General features: G+C 40.9%; 1 protein-coding gene across 1 annotated transcript; it reads right to left on the minus strand.

Annotated features, from left to right (window-relative positions):
• On the minus strand, positions 1–24,389 carry LOC140230613 (coatomer subunit epsilon-like). Its single transcript, XM_072310753.1, has 11 exons — positions 24,215–24,389; positions 22,687–22,749; positions 22,106–22,206; positions 21,366–21,468; positions 20,645–20,694; positions 19,955–20,008; positions 4,805–4,886; positions 3,945–4,100; positions 2,676–2,744; positions 2,141–2,215; positions 1–1,636 (listed from the first exon to the last, which is right to left on the minus strand). The coding sequence occupies exons 1-11, from the start codon at positions 24,314–24,316 to the stop codon at positions 1,592–1,594; spliced, it is 900 nt and encodes a 299-aa protein (XP_072166854.1). The 5' UTR covers positions 24,317–24,389; the 3' UTR covers positions 1–1,591.
• Between the last annotated feature and the right edge of the window lie 1,101 nt (positions 24,390–25,490).

Consider the following 25,490-nt stretch of genomic DNA (forward strand, 5'->3'; position numbering starts at 1 on the left):
TTTTTTAATGAAATAACAGAATTTATTCACTGAAAATTAATCATGTTATACACTTCAGGTTTCCACGTGACACACAGATAAACCTTTTCTGCTTTTCTAAACCTTCATGTATATACGCAACTATAGAACTTTCATAGTTAGGTATTTATTCCAAAAGAAAAATGTGAAAGCATTCATACAGAGATACCAAATGAAGTCCTCTAGCCCTTTCATTGACCCTAGAAAGTCATTTAAACCTAAATCTTTTATACAGGGGCTAACACAAAAGTCTTGAGTGTGTGTGAAGATCTAGAGTGAAAAAAATGAGTACATGAGGTCTACACGATGGCCAGTTCTTGTACATATGGTAATGAACAACTGCCCAAAGAGAAACCCCAACAGCTTTGAAATAAAGTTTGAGTGATTAGATATCACAACTATTTCTTGAGTTAACACATGTAAAACAATTGCATGAAGACACTGCCCCCTCCCCCTTCTGATTTTAAGTACTTGATCAGAAAAATTGGAAGTTTTCACAATAGTTTGAATCCAAGATACATCGGGAACAATGGAATCCAGCTTACACTCTTGGAACAAATGCAGTGACCCGCCTAAGGGATTGATATTCTAAACATACTTGTTTGTTGTTCATAAATACTTGTTTCAAAAGTGCTTGTTTCTGAACGGAGCTGCAAATGATCACATGTCTTTAGCACAGTAGACTCTTGTTGTAAAGAACACAGTTTGAAAAGAAAAAAAAATCCTGCTTTAACAAGGTATATTGTAAGTTCATTGGTCCCAAATTTGAAATTTCTTAGTACAATGTACAATGCATTTCACTGTTCTTGCCACCCTGCTATGATAAATTCTTGTGATAACAAATTTCTTAATTTTAAAGAGTTTATTATATTGTGAGTCTACAGGACTTATTCATGGAGTTCATATACAATCCTTGTCACAAATCACAGAAACAGAACAATGCTAACATTTGGTCTGCCATATTCCAAAGGTATTTGCTGCTGAGATGAAAGAGGCTGCAACATTGAGAGATTTTTGCCTATTCGCAAATGAATTAAAAACTTGCACCACTATTTCCTTATGTCTTCTTTGTGCATTGTACAAATGCAAAATTTTCCAGCAATCTGCTTTGATTATATTACAGACTTCTCAGCAAATCTGGAACTGTAATCCATCATAATTCCAAACATTTCTTCGACTTTCGAGCTTCGCAGACACTGCTCTGCAGGTTCATGATCACAGTGGGATCACATTTTCATCAAAGACTGTGCTCTTTTCTTTGATGCAGACCGTTGTCTTAAGTTCAACCACGTAATGACAATCTTGCATGATAAAAGGCAAATAATCACAAAGCTAATTGCGATGCATACACAACTTGCCTGTTTTCTACATTAGGCCATTATGCCATGGGGTTCCCCGTGTTAAATAGTATGTAGACCCATGACGCAATGTCTATGGATTAAACATAGATAACTCTCTTTGCTGAGATACAAATAAAAGGCTATAACAGATGTAAAACTACAATGTGTATTTACAGGAAATTGTCTATCTCTAACTTTTCACATCGGGAATGAGTCCTTTTGATTGGTGAATCCTAGCTGGACACGTATTGTGTTGCTAGACGTTCAAACTCGGCTTCCTGCACAACAGAGAGATAAACATTTACAATGAAATTTTAGTCTCCCTTGTTTGTAATATGGTTTTATTAAGAATCAAATGATTTCACATTATATGGTGAAAGTATGCAATGCAAAGTCCTCTGTAGATTATAGAAACCTACACAAATAATCATCTTGTACATAGACTTCACTCTTTTTGCCTACTTTGAAAGCTTTCTAGTGAAACGCAGGTCATTTCAGAGTGTTACTCAAGGATAGATCTTACCAAAAATATGAATGCCAAACTTAATACAGTGCACAAAATCAACAGTTTTGTCCAGTGAAGTCCAGTATACTGTAAAATCAAAAACATTTGCGGCATGAAACTATAGTGAAATACCACTGCCATTCAATGCATTGTAGAGACAAACACTTTTGTGTGCATTTGTGTTTTTTGTGAATCTTGGCTTCATGCATGTGAACATTTTCTGGTTTCATAGCATATTACATTTGGGGAGAATTTGCCAGAATTATAAGTTTCTCACCTTGTCTGAGTAGTCTTTCATGAATGGATGTCTTGCGTGAGAGTCCCTCAATTGTGAGATGTACCTGTTGGTCACCTGAATTGCACAAAAGGAAAAGAACAGCAACTTGTACTGGTACACATATCGTGTGCCATTACACGAAGAGAATTATTTTTCTCAACATAGAGAGGCAGAGTTTTAGCACAAAATGTATCCACTGGTATCACAGCATGAATATCGATGAAAATTTCTACCTCAACAACCTTGTATATCATGTGTAGGTACATTCAATTGTGATTTTTTTTTTCCATCATGGCATCTACATTAGAGAAAAAAAAAAATGGATGTTAAAGTATATAACATGCTCACATGTTTGTTGCAATATAAAAAAAAAAACAACAACAAACACACAAAATGGTGCATTTTCAATTTTCAGAGACTGCCAACAATCAATCAACAGTCACACATTTCTAACATCTTTGATTACAGAATTCACCAGCTTTCAAAAGTTGTAAGCCCCCACTGCAGCAGCTTTCAAACTAGGCTGAATACGTACCTCTGGTGCCTTGCCGAGGTGTTGTGAAAGGACAATCATGTTGATGAGAGTCTCGGGGTTATTGCTGTCCTGTATGGAGAAAAAATTGCAAGCAATCTTGGTTTGACTCCAGAGTTATGTCAGTCTTTATCTTTTTAGGTAAATATTATCATGGAGTAGACTTTTATAACTTGCTCAGTATTTACTGACTGGTTTCATTTTTTTATTTGCAAAATGGTTAATACAACTGAATAAAAACAGGAAATCTAGTGGTAAATGAACAGTATGGACATAATAATGTCCAAGCATCCACTAAAATAAGTTTGAAAGAATGATCACATGCTGACATAATGATGTCATATTAGTACCACGAACGTAGCTATTATAATAATTACTTCATTAGCAGCACTTGCGTGGAATTAGTCTTAGGGTCGGGCGAGAAGAATTTGTGTGCAGTGACTGAATTATGATCATCAGGACTTTTATCACTTACTAACATTATCATTCCTATTATTAAATAACTCTTCAAAAATTTCTGTCATTCACATGAAATTGAAAGGATGACCTTGTACTCCTTGCATCAGTTTGTTGTTGATGTTGCAACAACCTGGAAATTATGACTTTCATCGAGGAAAGGGCTACAGTTGATAATTATCAACCACAAACATGATTTTCATTATGATTTTGAGTGCAAACCAGTGGGAGTGCTGTGAGGTGATGACAACATCAGCTGAGCTAATTTCAACACGATGTTGCAACCAATATGGCTGTTGATTTTATTGAAACTACTGTATCATTTTATTTTTACAGGTTTTACTCTTTTCGTCTACAGACAATTTGAACATGGCATGGAATAGCACCATAAACATGGATTGGAAGATCCCGCTTCTAAATTTTTTGTGTCCCTTTTGCAACCCTGATGATTAGATTCCTTTCATAGGCTGGTATACTGTAGATGTAGGAAAGTCAGACCTTTACTCAGAATGATAAAACTAGAAACTTCTTTATGATGGACGGGGGAATAATACTCCAAATTCCCAGTTATAATTCATTCAGACTGTGAGAAAATCTGTTACATGTATTCTTGGTACAAAAGGGGTGCATATTCTCAGGTGGTATGGAATTAGTTTTTCATTTTTTTTTTTAAGCTCTGAGGAGTATTACCAAAAGATTTCATACATGACATTGGGAGACATTCTCCCACAATGCAAAATTTTGTGACGTCTGCAAAAGGAATATATGTCCTTTAAGAGCTTAAACACTTTCTACTGTACAAGAGTCTGGACGAACCTTATTCATGGCCTCCTGCAGTACATCCTCTGCATCCTCCATCTTGTTCTGCTGCATGTAGGCCGAGGCCTGGCCGTTGAGGAGGAGCGAGGTGGAGGAGTTCTTGTCCGCCAACTCCTGGAAGATGTAGAAGGCATCCTGGAGCTTCTCTCCACCCTGCCAACAAGAGAGGGCGACATTACACCATCAAGGGCAATGAAATATGAACATTTTGAGAAGAGGATACTACTGGCTTAACAAGTTTACATTAATTGACTTACTTGCATGTTTTTAGGAAAGACCCAAAAGTGTGTGACTTCCAACCCAGCAAATATTTAATGTGCTCCAGTACATTATGATCTAGGTCTGGCCCAAAGCACCTACTTTACAGCAGGGCTAGGACAAGGTCCTCTAGGCTACTGTAACCTCTCACATCCCAACAGTCATGAAATGCCTTTTTGATGCTGGGTCTTGTATGGATAAAGGTAAGAGTCCTCACTCAATTTCTCTTTAAAAACACAACCTTCAGAACACACCATCCAGTTCTTGCCAGAGTACCCTCTCCCGAGCCAAGCATTTACCCTGAAATTCTCATGTAGCAAATCTATGACAAGCTAGATCCCTGTCAAAAAACAAAACAAACAAGACAAAAACAACAAACTGAACAGATAATTCTACATTTAACTCATGTGCCACCTGTCACCTATGTAATTTTAATGTAATTGTTCAACAAACAAAACCCACAGAAACAAGAAAGAAAAAACAACTTCACAAAGGAGGCAGCTATCTTCCTTTCAAACATTTTGTTCACGAAGTGTGAAGCTGTGAGAAAGCTTCGGCTGATGACCAGTGGTGCACAGGATGCATTTTTGAGCACTCACCACAGCTAGGTTGAACCAAGCCTGAGCCAGCTGAGTGAGGGTGGCATCATCATCCTTCTCTTGCATCTTCTTTACCTCTTTCCTGGGTACAGAAAAACAAACAAGTGAAAACACAGATAGGTATTAAGCAGATAGATATGTATTCATTTGCCATTTATTTAACATTTATTCATCTATCTATCTTTAAAAAAAAAAAAAAACAAACTTGCAGACATGGTAACAAGAGAAAACACAAATACAAATTATGCAAAAACAAATACAAAAACTATGCAAGAGAATGAAATGATTGGTGTATACAAGCCATATGTGAATAGATATTTAAATAGGTAGGTAGATACAGTATATACCAAAATAAACTTTGCGTTAATCAACATTAACGTTTCATTAACGCAAGCGCTTTCACCTGAATCGTTAGTAACGCAAAGTAACGATCGGGAAAATTAACGTTTGTAGTAACGATGAGTAACGATCCGTATCGCAAATTAACGATGTTTCGTTAAAATTAACGATAGGTAACGCAAGAACTCACGCGAGATTTTGGTTTTGTAACGAGACCTGGTGAAAGGACGACGTAGCCCCTGCCGAGTGTAGCGATTTAGCGTAGTCTTTTCGCGAATCGAATCACGATTTCGCGCATTGTTAATTTGCGACCGGCGTCACCAAAAACGCACGCCGGGCCACCAAAAAAGCCGGATGTTTGCCTTTAGTTTTGAAAATGAACAGCGGTAACTATCGGCTCCGTAAGCTGCTAGAATAAATGTCAGATGTTTGCTCTTAATTTTGGAAATGAATAACGGTAATATTCGACTCCGTATTATACAAAAATAAATGTCGGATGTTTGCTTATACTTTTGGAAATGAATAATGGTAAGATTCAGCTCCGTACGGTGCTGAAATTAATGTCAGATATTTGATTTTGCGTTCGGAAATGAATAAGAATAAAATACGGCTCCGGAAGATGCTGAAATAAATGTCGAATGTTTGCTTTGACGGTCGAATATAAATGATAATGATATTCAACTACGTACGATGATAGAATAAATGCCGGAAATTTACCTTTACGTTCGGAAATGAATAAGGATAAAATACGGCTCCGGAAGATGCTGAAATAAATGTCGAATGTTTGCTTTGACGGTCGAATATAAATGATAATGATATTCAACTACGTACGATGATAGAATAAATGCCGGAAATTTACCTTTACGTTCGAAAGGAAATAACAATAATATTCAGCTCCGGAAGATGCTAAAGTAAATGTCGAATTATCCCTTTGGCGTTCGGAAATGAATAACAATAATAATCAACTTCGTACAACGATGAGATAAATGTTGGATATTTGCTTTTACTTTCGGAAGTGAATAGCAACAACATTCGGCTCCAGAAGATGCTGAAATAATTGTCAGATAATTGTTTTTACGCTCGGAAGTGAATAACAGTAATATTTTGCTCCATACGATGCTAAATAACTGTCGGATGTTTGCTTTTATGTTCGAAAGTAAATAGCAATAACGATCAGCTCCGGAAGATGCTAAAATAAATGTTGAATGTTTGCTTTGGCGTTCGGAAATGAATAACAATAGTATTCAACTCAGTACGATGATGAAATAATTGCTGGATGTTCGCTTTTACGTTCGAAAGTAAATGGCAATAATATTCAGCTCCGGAAGATACTAAAATATATGTCGAATGATCCCTTTGACGTTCGGAAATGAATAACAATGATATTCAGCTCCGTATATATACGACGATGAAATGCCGAATGTTCGCTTTTACGTTCGAAAGTAAATAGTGCTCAATAACATTCGGCTTCGGAAGATGCCAAAATAAATGTCAGATGATTGCTTGAACGTTCGGAAGTGAAAAACAGTATCGACATTCTGCTCCATAATTAAGATGCTAAAATAAATATCAGACATTTGCTATTTAACATTTCGAAATGAATAACAATAACATTCAGTTGCGTTTGATGTTAAAGTAAATGTCGGATGTCTGCCTTGACGTTTGAATGTGAAAAACAGTATAACATTCGGCTCCGTGCGATGCTGAAATATGTCAGATGATTCATTTCACTTTCGAAAGTGGACAGCAGTGACATTCGGCTCCTTCGATCATAAAATGAATGTCGGGTGTTTGCTTTTGAATTTGGAGATGAATAACGGTAATATTCTGCTCCGTACGATGCTAAAATAAGTAACAGATTGTTGTTTGTACGTTTGGAAATGATTAACGGTATCAATCGGCTCATAGATGATAAAATAAAGAGCGGATGTTTGCTTTCACGTCCGGAAGGTGTTAAAATACTTGTAAATGTTGGATGATTGCTTGAATTTCCATCAGAAATAAATAACGGTAACTTTTCCCTCTTTACGATGCTAAAACAAATGTCGGATGTTTACAATGTCTGCAAATGCTCCCACTTTCTCATTTCACTCACTTCAGTAATACTTGATATTTATTTTTCTATGTTTAGGACCGGTAGTTTTGCTTGTTTGTTTTTCTTTTCGGGCCACCACAAAATAAAAATCAATCATTTTGGTGGCCCGATCGGGCCACCGAAATAAAAGTTAGTGTGGAGCCCTGGCCTTTTGTGGATAAAGTGTCTTGCTGAAAGGCAAATATCGCGGGCTTCGAGGGGATTGAAACCGCGAACCCGTACCATTAAATTGATTCTGATTTTACTTGTATTTGAAGGTCAACTTTAGATAGCTTTTTTTTTTTTTTTTTCGATACAGCTGGGGCTCCATGCGCATTTATTTACAACAACAGTATAACTTGTAATTGGAAGACGAGCAGAAAGAATGTCAGCACCAGGAGTAATCGCATCGGGCCGAAAGGGGAAAAGGAAAAGTAATATATCCTGAATCTACCCCCCACATCGACAAGAAGACAAATGAAAAAAAAAGAAAGAAAAGAAAATGAATTGACCCACATGACGCATAATTTTGGAAAATCTGCAGGATATTCGTTATTTCATTTTGCTGTGTTCAAACTATACACCAGTATAGCTTTTCGAGTGTGATCTTAATGCGAATGAATGTTCTATGGACTTTAAGTTTATAATGCGAAAGAGGGTAACTAAACAACAATTAATGAAATTGATAACGCCAAACAATAGGAAATTTTAGAGTGCAAGAAAAATAAGACGTCCCGGAAGTACGCCAGACATCATAATTGCCTTTTTTGTTCCTTTCTAGCTCCACAGCATCACCTAGGAAAATTGATTTGACCAAGAACAAAAGCGCGTCCCTCTTTTCTTCCTGGGCAATTACCCCGGACCCTTCCCCTGGCCCTAATCCTAACCATAACCCAAACTCCTCACCCTAAACCTAACCCTAATCTTTACTCTAACCTTACCATTAACCAGTATTCGGGGGAGGGGGTAATTGCCCTCTGGGGTTAATTGCCCGGATTAGGTTGCAACACACAACAAAAACCTCTTCCCTAGCCCTACACCTTCCCGATCTCCGTGTGTTGTCAGGTGAAACGACATGTTCAAATACAAGAATAAAACAACAGTAGGTATTGATTGAAACTCGACACCCATTCATGCCAGCCAGGCCAGGCTAAAATGTAACTTCAAAGCACATTCCGACAGCTGGCTGGCAAAACCACATGGCAAAGGAATTTGCGCGCGCGTGTGGATTGCTCAATAAAATTGGAGGGCCTGGGAGCGGGAAAACAAGGGTGATTACTGAGTACCATGGTAGTCTGAGTTATCAAAAGCAGACCTTTTGAACAATTGCAAACGTCATGATACTATTTTGTCTTCCTTTTGGACTGAAGAAAAAATCACAAAGACGAGTTGAGTACACGTTGTATCACAATTTTTTACATAGCCATGCAAAACGATTACTACACTCAAGTCTTGACAAGAAGAATCAATATTCCAAGACAAATACAAAGCAGCCTCGGGTACTGACGGTGACAAGAAACGCCACGCATTCACGATGCACGTTGGGGAGCAACAGAGAGGTGGGAAGAGACTCTTCCCGCCTCCCTGGGAGCAACATGGAGTTGGCAGGGAGGGGTGATCCTGGAGTTTGTGAGAACTTCCCGATACTCCGTGACAACAGGGAGGTGGAAGAGAGACACTCCACCTCCCTGGTGACAACACGATTGTGACGATCTCAAAGCATGGACCCTACCACGCCCAGCAAATCTGCGTGCTATTTCTCAAAATTTGAAGGAACTTTGTCTCTGATCTGTTGAGTTGTTTTTGCTGAATATCAGGAGCTTTTCATGCCTGACGTTCAAATGGATGGTTGCCAAAAATTTCGTAATCTATAAATCTGTCAGTAATTTATTTTAGGCTGTTGATGCTGCCGTAAAAACATTAGAAATTTCATAGGAACTAGTCGGGATAAAGACCAAAAAAAAAAAAAAAAATCTCCGCACAAAACAAATACAAGTATTTTTTATTGTCATTGGTAGTCAAATTTGTGTTATACAGATATGATTAAAGCAATAGGTATAGTATTAACTATTGTATTACAAGTAGTAACACTTTCATGGTAAGTTTGACGTTTTAAACGGCTATATTAAGTTAACAAAAATCGCAGGAGATTTTTTTTTAAAGGAGTGCAACCATTTCTAAACGTGAAGGCATGTTTCATGAAAGGGGAAAAAAAGAATCAACGTTTGTAATCCTGGGTCTTCGACTTGAGCTATCTTTAATTAAACATTCCTTCTCTGTTCATCTCCAAGAGCCCAGACTGTTCATGACCTTGTAGCAGCGCTGTACTGCGTTACCATGGTGACCACAGTGCACTGCTCTGTCCTGAAAGTGAAAAATGTGCAAAACCCTCTTGCATCTTGTATTTACATTGATTTAGGAAAAGAGAAGGAAAGTCTGTTTAAAACTAGGACGGGTGCCTGATATTGTATTTGTACAGTTTCTTATTATGATATAGGCAGTAGAAGTGGGCACTGCAAAATGTCACACTGCAGCACAGGCACCACAGCTGACAGTTGACCGCTCTGCCTGACCTTTTGATAAAGTACCCCTTGGCCCGAAGCCTCATTATCACTGACCATAACAAATCACCACCTCTTAGGGAAGAACACCGTCACTGACCCCTCACTCTTTAGTGTTTCCGGGGTCGTTTTTCTTCCAAGTTCAGGGCAAATAGATCTCATTGTGTGCATAAATAAGATGACAGGGAAATATACCAGTTGCTGTCTGATTGACGCGTCCTAATGCCAGGCAGCTAAAAACAAAATTTGACCTCAGACTGGACGGAGACTTCGTGTGCATCTTTGACCCCTGAAGAGGAAGTGAGTTTGACCATGACCTCCACTTCGCTGCCATGATCGAGCCATATAAAAACCCTGAAAACTCGGAATTAGAAGGGACTTTGAAATTGCCATTGACTGCTGATTATGCTGCCCGAGATCAGCTCGTCTAGCTGATTTTTCTCCTCAACTTCATGACTTTTGGCTGAAAACTGTGTGAGGACTTTGTTTCGTCAGGCAGTCCTTGTTTCTCCACAAATACTTGGCTGGAGATTTTGAGAGGACTTTGCTACGCCTGGCAGCCCTTGCTTTTCAGCCTATGCCTCGACAGCCTGGAAATAAGCATCTTTCCCCGGGAGGAGAACAGCACCGCAGCCCACAGTCAGTCTATTACAACCGGCAATTAGAAACTGTTGACTCTGTATACACATGTATAAGAGGATAATGTCCGCTCAATCTCTGCCGATGACTGTCACAATGCGGCATCTACATCATTTCAGGCAAATCTGACTCCTTGCTCCTTGCCTCATTCATGCCGAGCATCCAGTCAACCGTCATCCCGTTCCCGTTTCATCTCGCTCTGGACCCGTCGTGTTCGAGTTTTTCGCCCCGATTTCGTCCTTCACGCTCATCTTCGACGACGCCGTCCTCGCGAAGTGACGCACGCCATTCAGTGGATTTTCGCGGAACATTCCTGGACTTAACATAAACTGGAGATTTCGCGCCCTGATACACCGTGTTAGATTATTGGTGGTGAATGTTTATATCAATATTTGGAATTTCCTAATTCGGATAATATCTGTGGATCCACATTATTGAGCTTGATTTTGAACAAGTCAAGAGGGGTAATGTACATCTGTTCAATTTATACCTAGTTGTAAGCATTATTCTGAACGCCAGAATAATATAAGATTTTTGTCTGTCACTACAACGCTATACATGACAGCGTGTCGATACAATTAAGTATGATCCTGATCGATTGTAAATAAAGTCCGTTCAATTGAGAAGGCCATTGCAAATGTAAACTGAACTGTCTCACATGTGTTTGCTTTAACCTCGTTGTCTCGTAAACAATAAAAAAAAAAATAGGGGAATTGGTTATTGACCCTTGCGCTTGCAATTTAAGCAAAACAATAACAAGCACTCACACAATTACAACAATACCAGTTCTTCCTAAAGTGGTGACCCCGACGTGATCGAAATCGACGTGATTTGAAGTGATCCGAGACAGCGATGTTCGAGTATACACATCTTGCTTAAGTTGATAACTGTTGACACCAAATTGCGGCAAATGTTGATATGTTTCTCAAAGTATAATGTCTTCTGATGAGTTGTAAATCGATCAGTTTTTCAGTTATCTAATGGTTAACTTGTCGGATGAGTGGAGTGTATGCATAGACGCATTAATTAGACAACTGAGTCAAGGTTTTAGTGTTCAATTTTGTGAGTCTTATATCCTAGTTCTGTAACTTCTCAGATAATTATGGCTGAGCCTAATGTTGAGACTGAGTCTAACGTCGAGACTACTCGTGGTTCACCTAGTTCAGATTCAGGTGCTAGCTCTAGCCCGGCAGTCAATGCCGCGGGAACCATCAAATTACCTCGATTTTGGAGGGCTGACCCACAGGTTTGGTTTGCACAGGCAGAGGCGCAGTTCACGACCAAGGGTATCACGAGGGAGGAAACCAAGTACTCCCACGTGATAGCTACGCTAACGCCGGATGTTGCTATGGAGGTGCGCGATATTATCATTAACACTCCAAAAGACACCCCATATACCGTCTTAAAGCGGCAATTGACAGAGCGCACGTCAGAGTCTGAACAACGCAGAGTTCAGAAATTATTGACGGAGGAGGAGCTCGGCGACCGCAAGCCCTCCCAGCTGCTTCGTCGAATGAATCAGCTGGTCGGCGAGCAGCAGCTAGAGAAAGGCATAATGCGACAGTTGTTTTTACAACGACTGCCGAATAGCGTGCGTCTAATCTTGGCGTCCACTAAAGAAACCCTGCCACTGACCGAGCTCGCCGAACTCGCAGACAGAATCCTCGACGCACATATTCCGACTGTGAACATGGTAGACCCTCCCGTCGTCGCGAGCGCAGCGGTGGCACCCTCTACCGCACAGCTTGACAAGCTCGTAAGTCTGCTCCAAGGCATTGAAACCCGACTCAAGCGGCTAGAAATAGGCGCGAAGGCAGCCGAAAATCGAAGTCGTAGTCGCAGCCGTAGCCGTGGTCGCGCCCGAAAGAAAGAGGAGGCCAACGCAGGCAATGCACCAGCTGAAACGGAGCAACAGCCAGCCGATTTGTGTTGGTACCATCACAAATATGGTGACAAAGCAGAGCGATGCAAGGCGGGATGCAAGCATTTCCCAGCGGGAAACTAGCGAGCCGGAGGGTAGCCGCGACACACCACTCTGGCAGTCAAGCCAACCCCAGTCGCTTATTTTACGTCACGGATCGAAACTCTAATAGACAGTTTCTCATCGACACTGGCGCCGCTGTGTCAGTTTTTCCTAGGACGAAACAAGATTGCTGTAAGCCAAGTGCAATGTTTCTGCGTGCAGCGAATGAAACTAGGATTAAAACATTTGGCCAGCGCTCGCTCACCCTTGATTTCGGTTTACGCCGTGTATGCCGTTGGGTCTTCGTCATTGCCGATGTGTCAATGCCTATTATAGGTGCCGATTTTCTGTATCATTTCAATTTCTTGGTTGACGTAAATAAGCACCGCCTCATCGACCCGCTAACAAGCATTACCATTACCGGCCAACCTGCTAATTGTCAGGCTATCAGCCCAGTGATTGACAATATCGCAGCTGACAATCGGTATACTAGGATGCTTTGCGAAGAATTTGTCGAAATAACCAAACCGGTGTATCGGCCGCAAGATATCAAGCACGATGTTTTGCACCACATCGAGACCCGTGGTCAATCGGTGCATGCAAGACCACGTCGACTAGCTCCTGACCGGCTTAAGATCGCCCGCGCCGAATTTGAGCACATGATGGATCTCGGCATTATCCAGCCCTCCAACAGTCAATGGTCGTCACCATTACACATGGTGCCAAAGAAGACTGAGGGGGACTGGCGCCCGTGCGGAGACTATCGTGGGCTCAACAGATCCACCATACCAGATAGGTACCCAATACCTCACATTCAGGATTTTGCATCGAATTTGCATGGTAAGCAGGTCTTTTCTAAAATAGACCTAGTACGTGCTTACCATCAAATTCCGGTGGCACCTGAAGACGTGTGTAAGACGGCGATATGCACGCCCTTTGGTTTGTTTGAATTTTTGCGTATGCCCTTCGGCTTGCGTAACGCCGCGCAAACTTTTCAGCGTTTCATCGATCGCGTGCTTCGTGGGTTACCATTTGTGTACGCTTACATTGACGACTTGCTTGTAGCCAGTGACAACGAAGAGGAGCACGAACACCATCTTCGTTTGTTGTTCACTAGGCTACAAGAATTCGGCGTTGTCGTCAATCCTAACAAGTGCGAATTTGGGCGGGACACGATCGACTTCTTGGGTCATCGCATTAACTGCGAAGGCGTGTGCCCCTTGCCCGACAAAGTTGATGCGATACGCCGGTGCGCCACGCCCACCTCAGCCAAACAACTTCGCGCTTTCCTCGGCCTCGTGAACTTCTACCGTCGATTTCTGCCGAATTGTGCCGAGACTCTGCTACCTCTGACAGACCTACTCCGCAATCGTCCACCTCGCTCACGCAAACCACTGCCGTGGTCACCAGCGTGCGAAGCGGCATTCAGCGAGATTAAAGCGAAAATCTCCGAAGTCACGCTGCTGTCTTACCCTAATTCCCAGTTCCCCCTAAGCGTCGCCGTTGATGCATCCGACAGGGCGGTAGGAGGTGTAGTGCAGCAGCTTACTAACGAACAGTGGCAGCCTATTGCTTTCTTTTCGCGTAAGCTCAACCAAGCAGAGACACGCTATAGCACCTTTGGGCGGGAGCTCCTAGCTATATATCTCGCGATCAAACACTTCAGATACATGCTAGATGGTCGAGACTTCTGCGTTTTCACCGATCACAAGCCCATCATCCATGCTTTCAATGCAAAGCCAGATCGCCACAGCCCGCGCGAGATTAGACATTTGGATTACATCTCCCAATTCACAACAGACATACGACACATTCGAGGGACGGACAACGTCGTGGCCGACCTACTTTCGCGTACCCAGGTCAGCCTGATTCAGGCAGGCGAGACTGTCAATTATGAGGTCATGGCGCAAGCCCAGGCACTAGATGCCGAGCTACAAGCAGAATTGCGTAACCCCCAAACTAGCTTGCGGTTAGAGCGCGTGCCCCTTATCGACACCAACAGTGCTCTAGTCTGTGACATGTCCACCGGCAAACCACGCCCATTTGTCCCCCAGTCGCACAGAAAAGCGATATTTGATGCTATACATGGCCTATCACATCCAGGCATTAAAGCCAGTCAGATAGCTGTATCATCTCGATTTGTGTGGCCCTCAGTAAATAAAGATGTTCGCACATGGGCACGCCAATGCATTGCATGTCAGAAAGCCAAAGTGCATCGGCATGTCAAATCACCCCTTGGGACATTCGCAATCCCAGATGCGCGATTCGCACATGTTCACATAGATATAGTAGGTCCTCTTCCTCCATCCCGAGGATATACATATTTGTTGACATGCATTGATCGTTACTCTCGCTGGCCAGAGGCTATTCCTCTGCCTGATATAACAGCGGAGACGGTTGCTAGAGCATTCATTGAACGTTGGGTTGCTGTTTACGGAGCGCCCGAAACAGTAACTACTGACCGAGGAACTCAGTTCGAGTCCCAGCTGTTTACCAACTTAACACGCATGCTCGGCACTTCGCGAATTCGCACTACAGCCTAGCATCCGGCGGCAAATGGCATGATAGAGCGTTTTCATCACCAGATGAAAGCGGCGATGAAAACTAAACCAGACCCTACACGCTGGTGTGAACACCTCCCCGTCATCTTGTTGGGCATTCGCTCAACTGTTAAAGATGACCTTTCATGTTCCCCAGTGGAGTTAGTCTTCGGGACTACGCTGCGATTACCGGCACAGTTCGTTGACCCCAAGCGTGCGGATGTTGACCCTAGCGACTATGTCTCCCGATTGCGCGACCACATGAGTCAAATCCATCCCACATCTCCCCGTGCTCAGAGCACAACGACCCACCTGCCGAAGGATTTATGTACATGTTCACATGTGTTCGTGCGCGTAGATAGGGTACGTAAACCGCTAGAACAGCCTTACTCCGGCCCTTACAAAGTGCTAAAACGCACTGACAAATATTACACCCTCGACATCAACGGCAAACGAGAACAAGTTAGTATCGATCGACTTAAAGTTGCTTATATCGAACCGAGCAGTGTGCAGGACGACCTGCAGCACGGTCATGACGACGAATCACAACTTTCCCCACCTAATGCAAAAAAGGCGAATGAAGTTAACTCTCCCGCCACTCCGACGCAACCCGCAACTAGGCAAACCAAATCTGGGCGTCACGTCAAATGGCCAAAACATTTGTTGGATTATGAAGTTTAAGCTCTTCTTCAAAGATTCCAATACCCTTTACCAATCATCATATACTGTGAAGACATTGTAATTATGTTTCAAAATGATTTTTCTGACAGCAGAAATCCAGTCGTTTGAATTTGTGCTGTCCGAGCGTGCGTTTACACGTCGCTTCACTATATGGATAAGATGAACCACAAAAGTCGAGGTTATGTAAGAGTGAATGCTCCCGCATGGGAGCCTTTTCATACATTGTAAATAATGTTGTGTACAGTTTACGTTTAAGATTCTGACTGTTGAGCATTTGTGCATGCTTTTATGTTATGTATCTCTCTCTTCCTCTCTCTTCTCTGTATCTTTCTATCTCTTTCTTGGCAAGGTTTATTCCTTGAACTGGATTTAGTGTCGATAGTGGAGTGAATGCTCTGTCGAACACGTTGATAAAGTCTGCAGTGGCTTTACTATTATTGGTAGAATCAAAAGTCAATTGACTCATGGTTGTTGTAATGCGCTTCTAATCCTATACAGTAAATAGAGTTGTTTTTTTTTTGAGGATTTTTACCACACGTCTCAGTAGAGCGTATTGTTGTGTCTGCTCCACCCATTCGACTATAGTACTTACTATAGGATAGGACAAAATGTCTGTTGGCCAAATCAAATTTTGTTAGAATAAGACAAGGTTTTCCGGGACGTCTAACTAATAATATGGATATTGTATTTATTATTTTTTGTTCAATTATGGAAATTTGCCACATTCCATACAGCTCTCCTGATTGGAATACATGCTCCATTGTCTTGAACGTATTGTTGAGGCTGAAAATATGTAAATATAATATTTTACACTGCCAGTGTTGTGGTCTTAGTCCTGGGAAGCTTAGTTTTATTCCAGTCGCTTTGATAGAGCATTTCATGTAAATAGTGCATGTATTCAACTTTATACTGGCTAACCATCTATGTTTAACCTACATTTCTGTACTTGCATTGTTTGCTAGAGATCTGTACATAGTATATAGTGCGTTTCTTGTTTGTCGTAAGCAAGTGCTTTGGCAAGGACTTCCTTACTAGGGGGGGATTGAATGTAGCAGCGCTGTACTGCGTTACCATGGTGACCACAGTGCACTGCTCTGTCCTGAAAGTGAAAAATGTGCAAAACCCTCTTGCATCTTGTATTTACATTGATTTAGGAAAAGAGAAGGAAAGTCTGTTTAAAACTAGGACGGGTGCCTGATATTGTATTTGTACAGTTTCTTATTATGATATAGGCAGTAGAAGTGGGCACTGCAAAATGTCACACTGCAGCACAGGCACCACAGCTGACAGTTGACCGCTCTGCCTGACCTTTTGATAAAGTACCCCTTGGCCCGAAGCCTCATTATCACTGACCATAACAAATCACCACCTCTTAGGGAAGAACACCACCACTGACCCCTCACTCTTTAGTGTTTCCGGGGTCGTTTTTCTTCCAAGTTCAGGGCAAATAGATCTCATTGTGTGCATAAATAAGATGACAGGGAAATATACCAGTTGCTGTCTGATTGACGCGTCCTAATGCCAGGCAGCTAAAAACAAAATTTGACCTCAGACTGGACGGAGACTTCGTGTGCATCTTTGACCCCTGAAGAGGAAGTGAGTTTGACCACGACCTCCACTTCGCTGCCATGATCGAGCCATATAAAAACCCTGAAAACTCGGAATTAGAAGGGACTTTGAAATTGCCATTGACTGCTGATTATGCTGCCCGAGATCAGCTCGTCTAGCTGATTTTTCTCCTCAACTTCATGACTTTTGGCTGAAAACTGTGTGAGGACTTTGTTTCGTCAGGCAGTCCTTGTTTCTCCACAAATACTTGGCTGGAGATTTTGAGAGGACTTTGCTACGCCTGGCAGCCCTTGCTTTTCAGCCTATGCCTCGACAGCCTGGAAATAAGCATCTTTCCCCGGGAGGAGAACAGCACCGCAGCCCACAGTCAGTCTATTACAACCGGCAATTAGAAACTGTTGACTCTGTATACACGTGTATAAGAGGATAATGTCCGCTCAATCTCTGCCGATGACTGTCACAATGCGGCATCTACATCATTTCAGGCAAATCTGACTCCTTGCTCCTTGCCTCATTCATGCCGAGCATCCAGTCAACCGTCATCCCGTTCCCGTTTCATCTCGCTCTGGACCCGTCGTGTTCGAGTTTTTCGCCCCGATTTCGTCCTTCACGCTCATCTTCGACGACGCCGTCCTCGCGAAGTGACGCACGCCATTCAGTGGATTTTCGCGGAACATTCCTGGACTTAACATAAACTGGAGATTTCGCGCCCTGATACACCGTGTTAGATTATTGGTGGTGAATGTTTATATCAATATTTGGAATTTCCTAATTCGGATAATATCTGTGGATCCACATTATTGAGCTTGATTTTGAACAAGTCAAGAGGGGTAATGTACATCTGTTCAATTTATACCTAGTTGTAAGCATTATTCTGAACGCCAGAATAATATAAGATTTTTGTCTGTCACTACAACGCTATACATGACAGCGTGTCGATACAATTAAGTATGATCCTGATCGATTGTAAATAAAGTCCGTTCAATTGAGAAGGCCATTGCAAATGTAAACTGAACTGTCTCACATGTGTTTGCTTTAACCTCGTTGTCTCGTAAACAATAAAAAAAAAATAGGGGAATTGGTTATTGACCCTTGCGCTTGCAATTTAAGCAAAACAATAACAAGCACTCACACAATTACAACAATACCAGTTCTTCCTAAAACCTCCGAGAATGCGCCAGTACGCGCGGTTTCTTCTGTTGATTGGTCTCTCTCTCTCTCCACCCCTCCCCATTCCCCACTGTTGGCATCGTGGGATTTTTCATGTTTCTGGGTAAACTTTCATGTGAAGCGTGCCTATCAAGTCACCACTTGACTCACCTGCTGGCAGTGTAATAATGAGAGCAGAAAGTGGTAGACATTTTCTTCTGCTGCAGCTACTTTTACTGCCGAAATACTCGGCTTTGTCACCACACACTACCACCAGTTATTCGGCGAGACACACGTTGTGACTTTGTGTATTGGAATATAAATGGACTTTTGCACCTTCCTGAATTGAGTAAGTGTCTGACAGTTGTTGAAATCGTGACATCGCTAACGTTAGACAGTCGGCGTTAGTTTTAGGCTTGCGTATGCGTGATTTCATGGGTTCAATGTTCGATGGAATATGCTGGCTGTGGGGGAAAATGTGGCTTCGAAATTTTTGCTTGCCCGATTCCATTGACTGCGCCCATGAGTACAAATTTGATGACCATGACAACACGACATTGCCAGGGGAGTTCTGCTCAACTACAAAATCTTTTCGGCATTTGATATCGCTATTTAAATGCCTTCCGCCGGCAGGAATTGTCCGTAGTAAATATTACGAACGACAGTTACTTAACCGAGGCATCTCCGAGTCTCGCAATTTCCGAGATTTCTTGCCAGTCCACATGACAAGTCCGCTAACGCAAGATCTAAAAATTAACGCACAGTAACGATCTGTAACGCACAGTAACGATCTGTAACGATCTGTAACGATCATTCACGCACGGTGATCGTTAATTTTGTAACGCAGAAAGATTAACGCAGTACCGATCGGCGCTTGCATTACACGTAAATTTAACGCAAAGTTTCTTTTGGTATATACTGTAGATAGATAGATGAATAGATAGAAAGATTAATCAATACAGAGAGAAATAGAGAGAGAGAAATTGACTTTCACTTAACTTGATGCAGAAAACAAACAAGTGAACAGACAGAAAGATAAACAGACAGATAGGTATATAGAAAGTTTGAAAGAGAAACATGTGACAACCGAGTATAGAAAAATAAAATCTACTGTATACGCTGAATATTTCGCAAGGTTTTTATTTTTGCGAATTTCGCGAAATGGGTGCTATTCGCAAAATTAAAGACATGCGAAAATATTGACTCTGATCCCAATGTGAATGTGACGTACGCATGTACATTTCTCCGTTCAGTACAGGACTCCACGATCGCGAATTTAACCACTCGCGAAATCGTCAGGAATTCCCGATTTGCAAAAATTTAGACTCGCGAAATATATGGCGTATACAGTATATCAGCAATTTATCCAGATACTGTAACTGTTCACTGATGCAATGTACAGCAATTGACACTGCAGACATGTTCCCATAAGCAACCTGAGTGAATTATACCAGAATATGGCAACCACTATCCCATATTCAATTCCAGTTGTACAAGACACATGCAGCACAAAAACATTTAAAAATACATACACACTTACTTTGCCAAATCTGCCCCTCATTAATGCCACAATGCTAATTCCACCAGATGCACATAGCATACACTCAACGGCAAAATACATGTACTGGTACTCACTTTGCCAAATCCACCTTGTCCAGAGATAAATAGCACTGTACAGACATAGCGATACTGCGGATTAAAAACACAAAGTGAGGCATCTCAGACAGAGGTGAACAAAAGAAAAAAGCCTGGTGTGATGCAAACTGACTCCGACCATGCTTGATGAAGATATTGTACATAGTGTAGGTATACTAGTTGGCATGCATTGATAATCCTAATTGCGAACTGCAAGATTTATTCGGTTGATGGTGGGATAATAACATAGTTTGCGTCAAATCTTTAATCAATCTGCCAACTAGTTCTGGGATAGAACATCAAAATTTCCAGGATTCTCTATCTGGTTTTGAGGTTTTACTGCACCTACCAGCCTACAAAAAAGAAAACATTGAATACCAGTCATTAATAAATGTAGTACTGACTAGCTTACAAACAAATTACACAATATGTATTATTACAACCTATGATGAGTCTTACTGTTTGACAGTTTACATGTTCCTTGCATAATGAAGGTAAAGCAAAGTACCTTCTTATGCTGCTGTTTGCAATCAAATAGAAAAGAAGACGAAATGTAACTTTAATGAGAACGTCTCACTTTGTAACAGGTAAGTAAAATATCTAACACAGATTTGATCAGGTTAATTGGAATGATTACAGCAAAGAGAAACAAGTGGCATGACGTCCTGCGAAATTCGCACGTCCACTTACCATTCTAATGACTCTGACTGCCGTAAACACCTCAGAGCAGAATCAAAGTTCTGAGGAGAGAGTGGAAATATACAATACAAAGTTAAAGTTTGCTGTGAGTCTACATATATAAATCAAAGACATTTGATTGACTTTCTTGAAGTAATGTTTGCCAAAGATATGTTCATGCTCATCAGAATCCATTTTGTTTGAAATAGCTGTTTCAAAGTTGGTGCTCCTTGAGTACATGCATTAAAAATCTGCTTTGAGGATAATCATGGATGAATGACTGTGCGACATGCTGAATACTTGAAATTCTGCATTTCACTTTGGGGTTCAGGTGACTACTAAATTACTGGGGGGTTTTTTCACATTTTTCTCCCAAGATTCATTCATTGGAAGAAGAAATCAGCTCTGACATACATTACACTGAAAATTGGCACCACCACCACATACACTCGCAAAAGGCAATGAGACATACACTTGCAAACAAATGACCAAAGCAAGAAATCAAAACCTGACTCTGAAATGCAATTTAAGTAATATTTACTCAATACATGTGGATAGCTTGACTAAAGACGTGATTATCTCATTCACCATTACCATAGACCCATCTTCTTTTTATTCTTCTTTTTTTTTTTTTAAGGAACGAACATCCATTCATAAATGCATTGAGAGTACAGACACTTTCTCTGCAGTGCTCGACCTGCACGTGTACACGCAAATGTCACGTCGAATTTACCTGTTCATGGTAGTAGATAGAGGCTGCCATGAGGAGGAATGTGTCGTTGCTGGCGTCGACGCTGCTGCTCATCTTAGAGTCAAGCTCAGCCACAAGCTTCTCTCTACACAGGAGTGTGAAGAATGGAGACAACAATACTTTTCAGTGCTACTCCTCTAAAATACCATAACATCATTGTGATGTGAATCCCAGTGCTACCATGCAAGAGATGCACTTTCAGACCTTGCCATACATCCCAAAACTTAGTAATACATTTCTCACTCACACTTGTAAATCAGACTGCAAGTCTTGATGTGTATGGGACTGAGACTGATAATATCATTATGCAATCATGATGATCAGGGTTCCATACAGCTTGAGTAAGGGCACAACTTACGACCAGATTTCAATAATAAATTAATCATAATTGATTTTTATTTCCAGCTTCATACAAGGCTGTAATTTTCTTGCATAAATCTCCAACACAGGATATGCAAGGTAAATACCAATGCCCCCATCCTCCCTGAAAAAGAAAAACGATTTTATGAACAATTGCCATGAAAGTGACGGACAATATTTTGAGGGTACAATTACAATTCAACATCACTGAAACATCTCCAGGATTGATTTTGGTAAGAAGATTTTGTTGCTCAGATTCAACTTCTTCCTGACAAGATTTGAGAGGATCGTTTCCTACTGTACGTCTACATGACTGAAACCTACAAAATTCATAAGTCATCGGAAGGCAGTCTCTACTGTACCTCTTGTCTGGGTTGGCGAGGTAGTCTGCAAACATCCTAACCGCACTCAGCTCAGAGGAGGATGAGTTTGACACCTCATCCAGCACAACTCCATAGCGACCCTTCACAACACAAAAAAGCACACAAACAATGAAACTAGAAATAAATGAACAAATAAATAAGTGAAGAATAACTCTACAGAAGTTGGTACCACACTGGAAAATGAGCAATGTACACAAAATAATAATTAAAAAGAAAAATTCTCACTCCTCATAATGTCCTTATTAGATTGGCTCAATCAATTGTACACTATACCTATCCAGCGATTATCTTAGAATCTTCCCTTTGAATGTTTTGCACTTATCTGTCATTGAACAGCTGTGAGTTCTATAGAAGTACAGGAAAAAAAAATCTGCATGGTTATATATCTCTGTAAACTTCTTGCCATCAACACAGTAAAATGGCAGACAACAATGCTTTCAATGTTGTATATACTTCCAGACTCTGAAAGAAGAGGCATACAATGTGTTGGTATAAATGCACAATATCTCAGTGCTAGTATTATATAGTCTTAAATATTGCAAGGCTCTGATTACTCTTACCCCTGCAGCATAGGCCCGGTACATGAAGACATCTCTGGTGAGAGCAAGCTCTGAGTTTGATGGCTGTCAAAAGCAATATCAACACATTTTGGGCGAAGTTAGTACAATGTAGTAATACTAAGATTTTTAGACGTTTCAATAAAACTTCTTCTCACAGGTAGAGCAAAGTAATGTTACTATGGAGATATCAACATCAAACTGATACAGATACTAATGCAAAAATGACATGGTACACATACCAGTCAAATAGGTGATTTTCTTTTTCTTTTCCTTTTTCATGTTTATCAATGACAATGTGTACAGAAAAGTGTCAACACTGTACTGACAGTGTAAGCAGCAACCCATACAGCTTAGTTTGTAAGTTGACCATAACACCATCTGGACTCCAAAGTTTGACCGCTGGCTACATGTGTAGAAACCTATGCATGCTTTTGCGTACAGTCAAATTTTGACATCGGAGGTCGAACCTTGGTGCAGGTTTTCATACTGTCATTACTGTTATCAAGCGTACAGTTCCTGTTGGGCCGTATACCCTCCACTAGTAAAATTACAGAAATCACAAAGTATTACACCACATCATCATCATCATGTAGTCCTGTCGAGACTTCCGGTCGTTCCTTCTGGTTGTACATGATCCTACCTAAAACTTGGTGTACATGCGTGTGGGTGAACAGACTATACATCAAAAGAACTATCTTATCTAATCATGCTAATCCCTAGCTGGATATACGTGATGTGGAGCAGTCTTCTTCTTCTTGTTCTTCTACTTCTTCTTATCTCTATGATTACGACCTCTAGTTGCAGTGTAATTAAATTTTTGTAGAAACGAGAATCAAGTTGACTACTAGACCTAAAAAAAAGAGGAAATTTAAATAGAAATAGAATACATGATTGGACTGAAATTGGTAGATCATTGACATTGGTACAGTCACTAGTAATGTGTGTGTAAAATGGCCAGTGGTAATGTCTTCTTCTGTTCTTTTTCGATCTTCTTCTTTTTATCATCCTCCTCCTCCTCCTCCTCTTATTAAGTTATTCCTTCTTCTTTTCTTCTTCATTCAGCAATGAGGATTCTATGTGGGAAGGTCAAAATTGTGTTTTACCATTGACACCGCATTGTTCACTCGATCCTGGCTCATGCATGACATTACAATATTTTAAATCTAAATTTACTAGAAGTTATAGAACCCTAGCGTCTACCCAGGCCTCGGCTCAGCCGCTCAGCTTAGCCTCAGCCTCAGGGCCAGGCCCGGGCAGGGCAAGGCGGGTCATAACGACATGTACATTCAGACTCACGATCAGACATGTCACCGACTTGGCTTACATTTAGCTCTATTAAGTTAGTAATAAATTAGCTGGCTATTGTGATAAAGGCAGACAGAAAGTATTTGCTTTGCTACATGTACTGTGGAACAAATGAAGGCCTCGCCGACGTGGCCAATTATTTACTCACACCAATTCTAGTAGATGGGACAACGATAAACAAAGCCTACGGCTACGGCCTACTTGCGCTAACAAACCGACTTACTTTTAGCTTCTGTGCTTCATTGATACACTGTTGGAAATTCCCAATGTAAAATGAGTTCCGAATTTCGAACAATTCGTCCACATCGTCTTGCTTAGGGGGCATATTTGTGTTGTAAGCGGGTCAGGTCCTACAGCTTTTCTTCCACTGTCAATACAGATACTGTAACACCGGCTTCGTTTCGCGACTATGGGCTCGACTGCTCCATGCGACACGTCACATCTGCCACCGACTGTATGTACCACTACACTAGCACTCGCATTACACGTGTGTCCACCAACACCTAGTGTATCACTCATTACACTCGGAAGGGACGCTTATCTATGCCAAAGGCAAATAATGAAAGCCAAAATGAAGCCTTTTTTCATTCATTTATGTATCATTTTTTATTGAGTTTTTGCCTGCCTGTTATGTTGCTCCCGAGTCGTACTTTGTACGATGGTTTATGCATGTATTACCGGATTTATTTTATTGTATTATTTTTTGTTGCCCTGAATTCCGTAGGCGTAGGACTAATCAGAGGATGAAATTTCGAACAAAAATTACACCATCATGTATGCCAGTTTTTAATTGTTGTTTCTAAACCGTCAGTGTGAACAACTGTTACAGAATTTAAAGAATGAACAGACATATTATATTCTCCCCATCTCTCCCTCTCTCTTTTCTGCTTAATTATTATTTCTTTCTCTTTCTTTCCTTTTTTTTATTTTTTTTTTTGTACTTTCTACATTTTCCGGGGTTCTAGTCGATTTTGAGAATCATCACTTTAACTAGGGGCCTATATTGAGAAGTTTGAACTTAAAAAAAAAAAAATCAAGTCGCTCCACTCTTCTTTTTCATTTTGTTTTGTTTATTTTTGTTGCTATTTGTAGGTGCATGAAATTACGTTGAAAAACAATCACACCAAAAAAAAAAAAAAAAAAAAAAAAAAAAGGGGGGAAACACATTCAGTGTCCTTTTCAAAGATCTTTTCGGATACCAGAACCCTGATCAAAAGGGCTTTCTGGCACAGAATCAATTTGTATTGTCCAAACCCCATTAGTCAGGCTTTAGTTTATGAATGAGCAATGGAACTAGGACAGGACAAGCCAAACAGCATGATGTACAAGTTGTGAACAGCGAGTAGAGCCTACAAGTATAAAATACTACTTTGATGAAATGGATTCGGCTTTCATTTTTGTAATCACGTAAATAATTTAACACTGAGGCGACCACCGGTAATTCAATCTTTTATATTATACAACAAAAGCATAGCTCTCAGCTTTGAGGTCCCTGCACC

This window comes from Diadema setosum, chromosome 7 (genome assembly GCF_964275005.1).
Source record: "Diadema setosum chromosome 7, eeDiaSeto1, whole genome shotgun sequence".
Lineage (NCBI taxonomy): Eukaryota > Metazoa > Echinodermata > Echinoidea > Diadematoida > Diadematidae > Diadema > Diadema setosum.

Excerpts from the sequence above, each read along its gene's own strand:
- LOC140230613 (XM_072310753.1), bottom strand. The coding sequence starts at position 24,316 with ATGCCCCCTAAGCAAGACGATGTGGACGAATTGTTCGAAATTCGGAAC. Across the intron at positions 4,101-4,804 it reads CTTGGTTCAACCTAGCTGTG|GGTGGAGAGAAGCTCCAGGA; the intron begins GTGAGTGCTCAA and ends TCTTGTTGGCAG. Across the intron at positions 2,745-3,944 it reads TGCAGGAGGCCATGAATAAG|GACAGCAATAACCCCGAGAC; the intron begins GTTCGTCCAGAC and ends TTCTCCATACAG.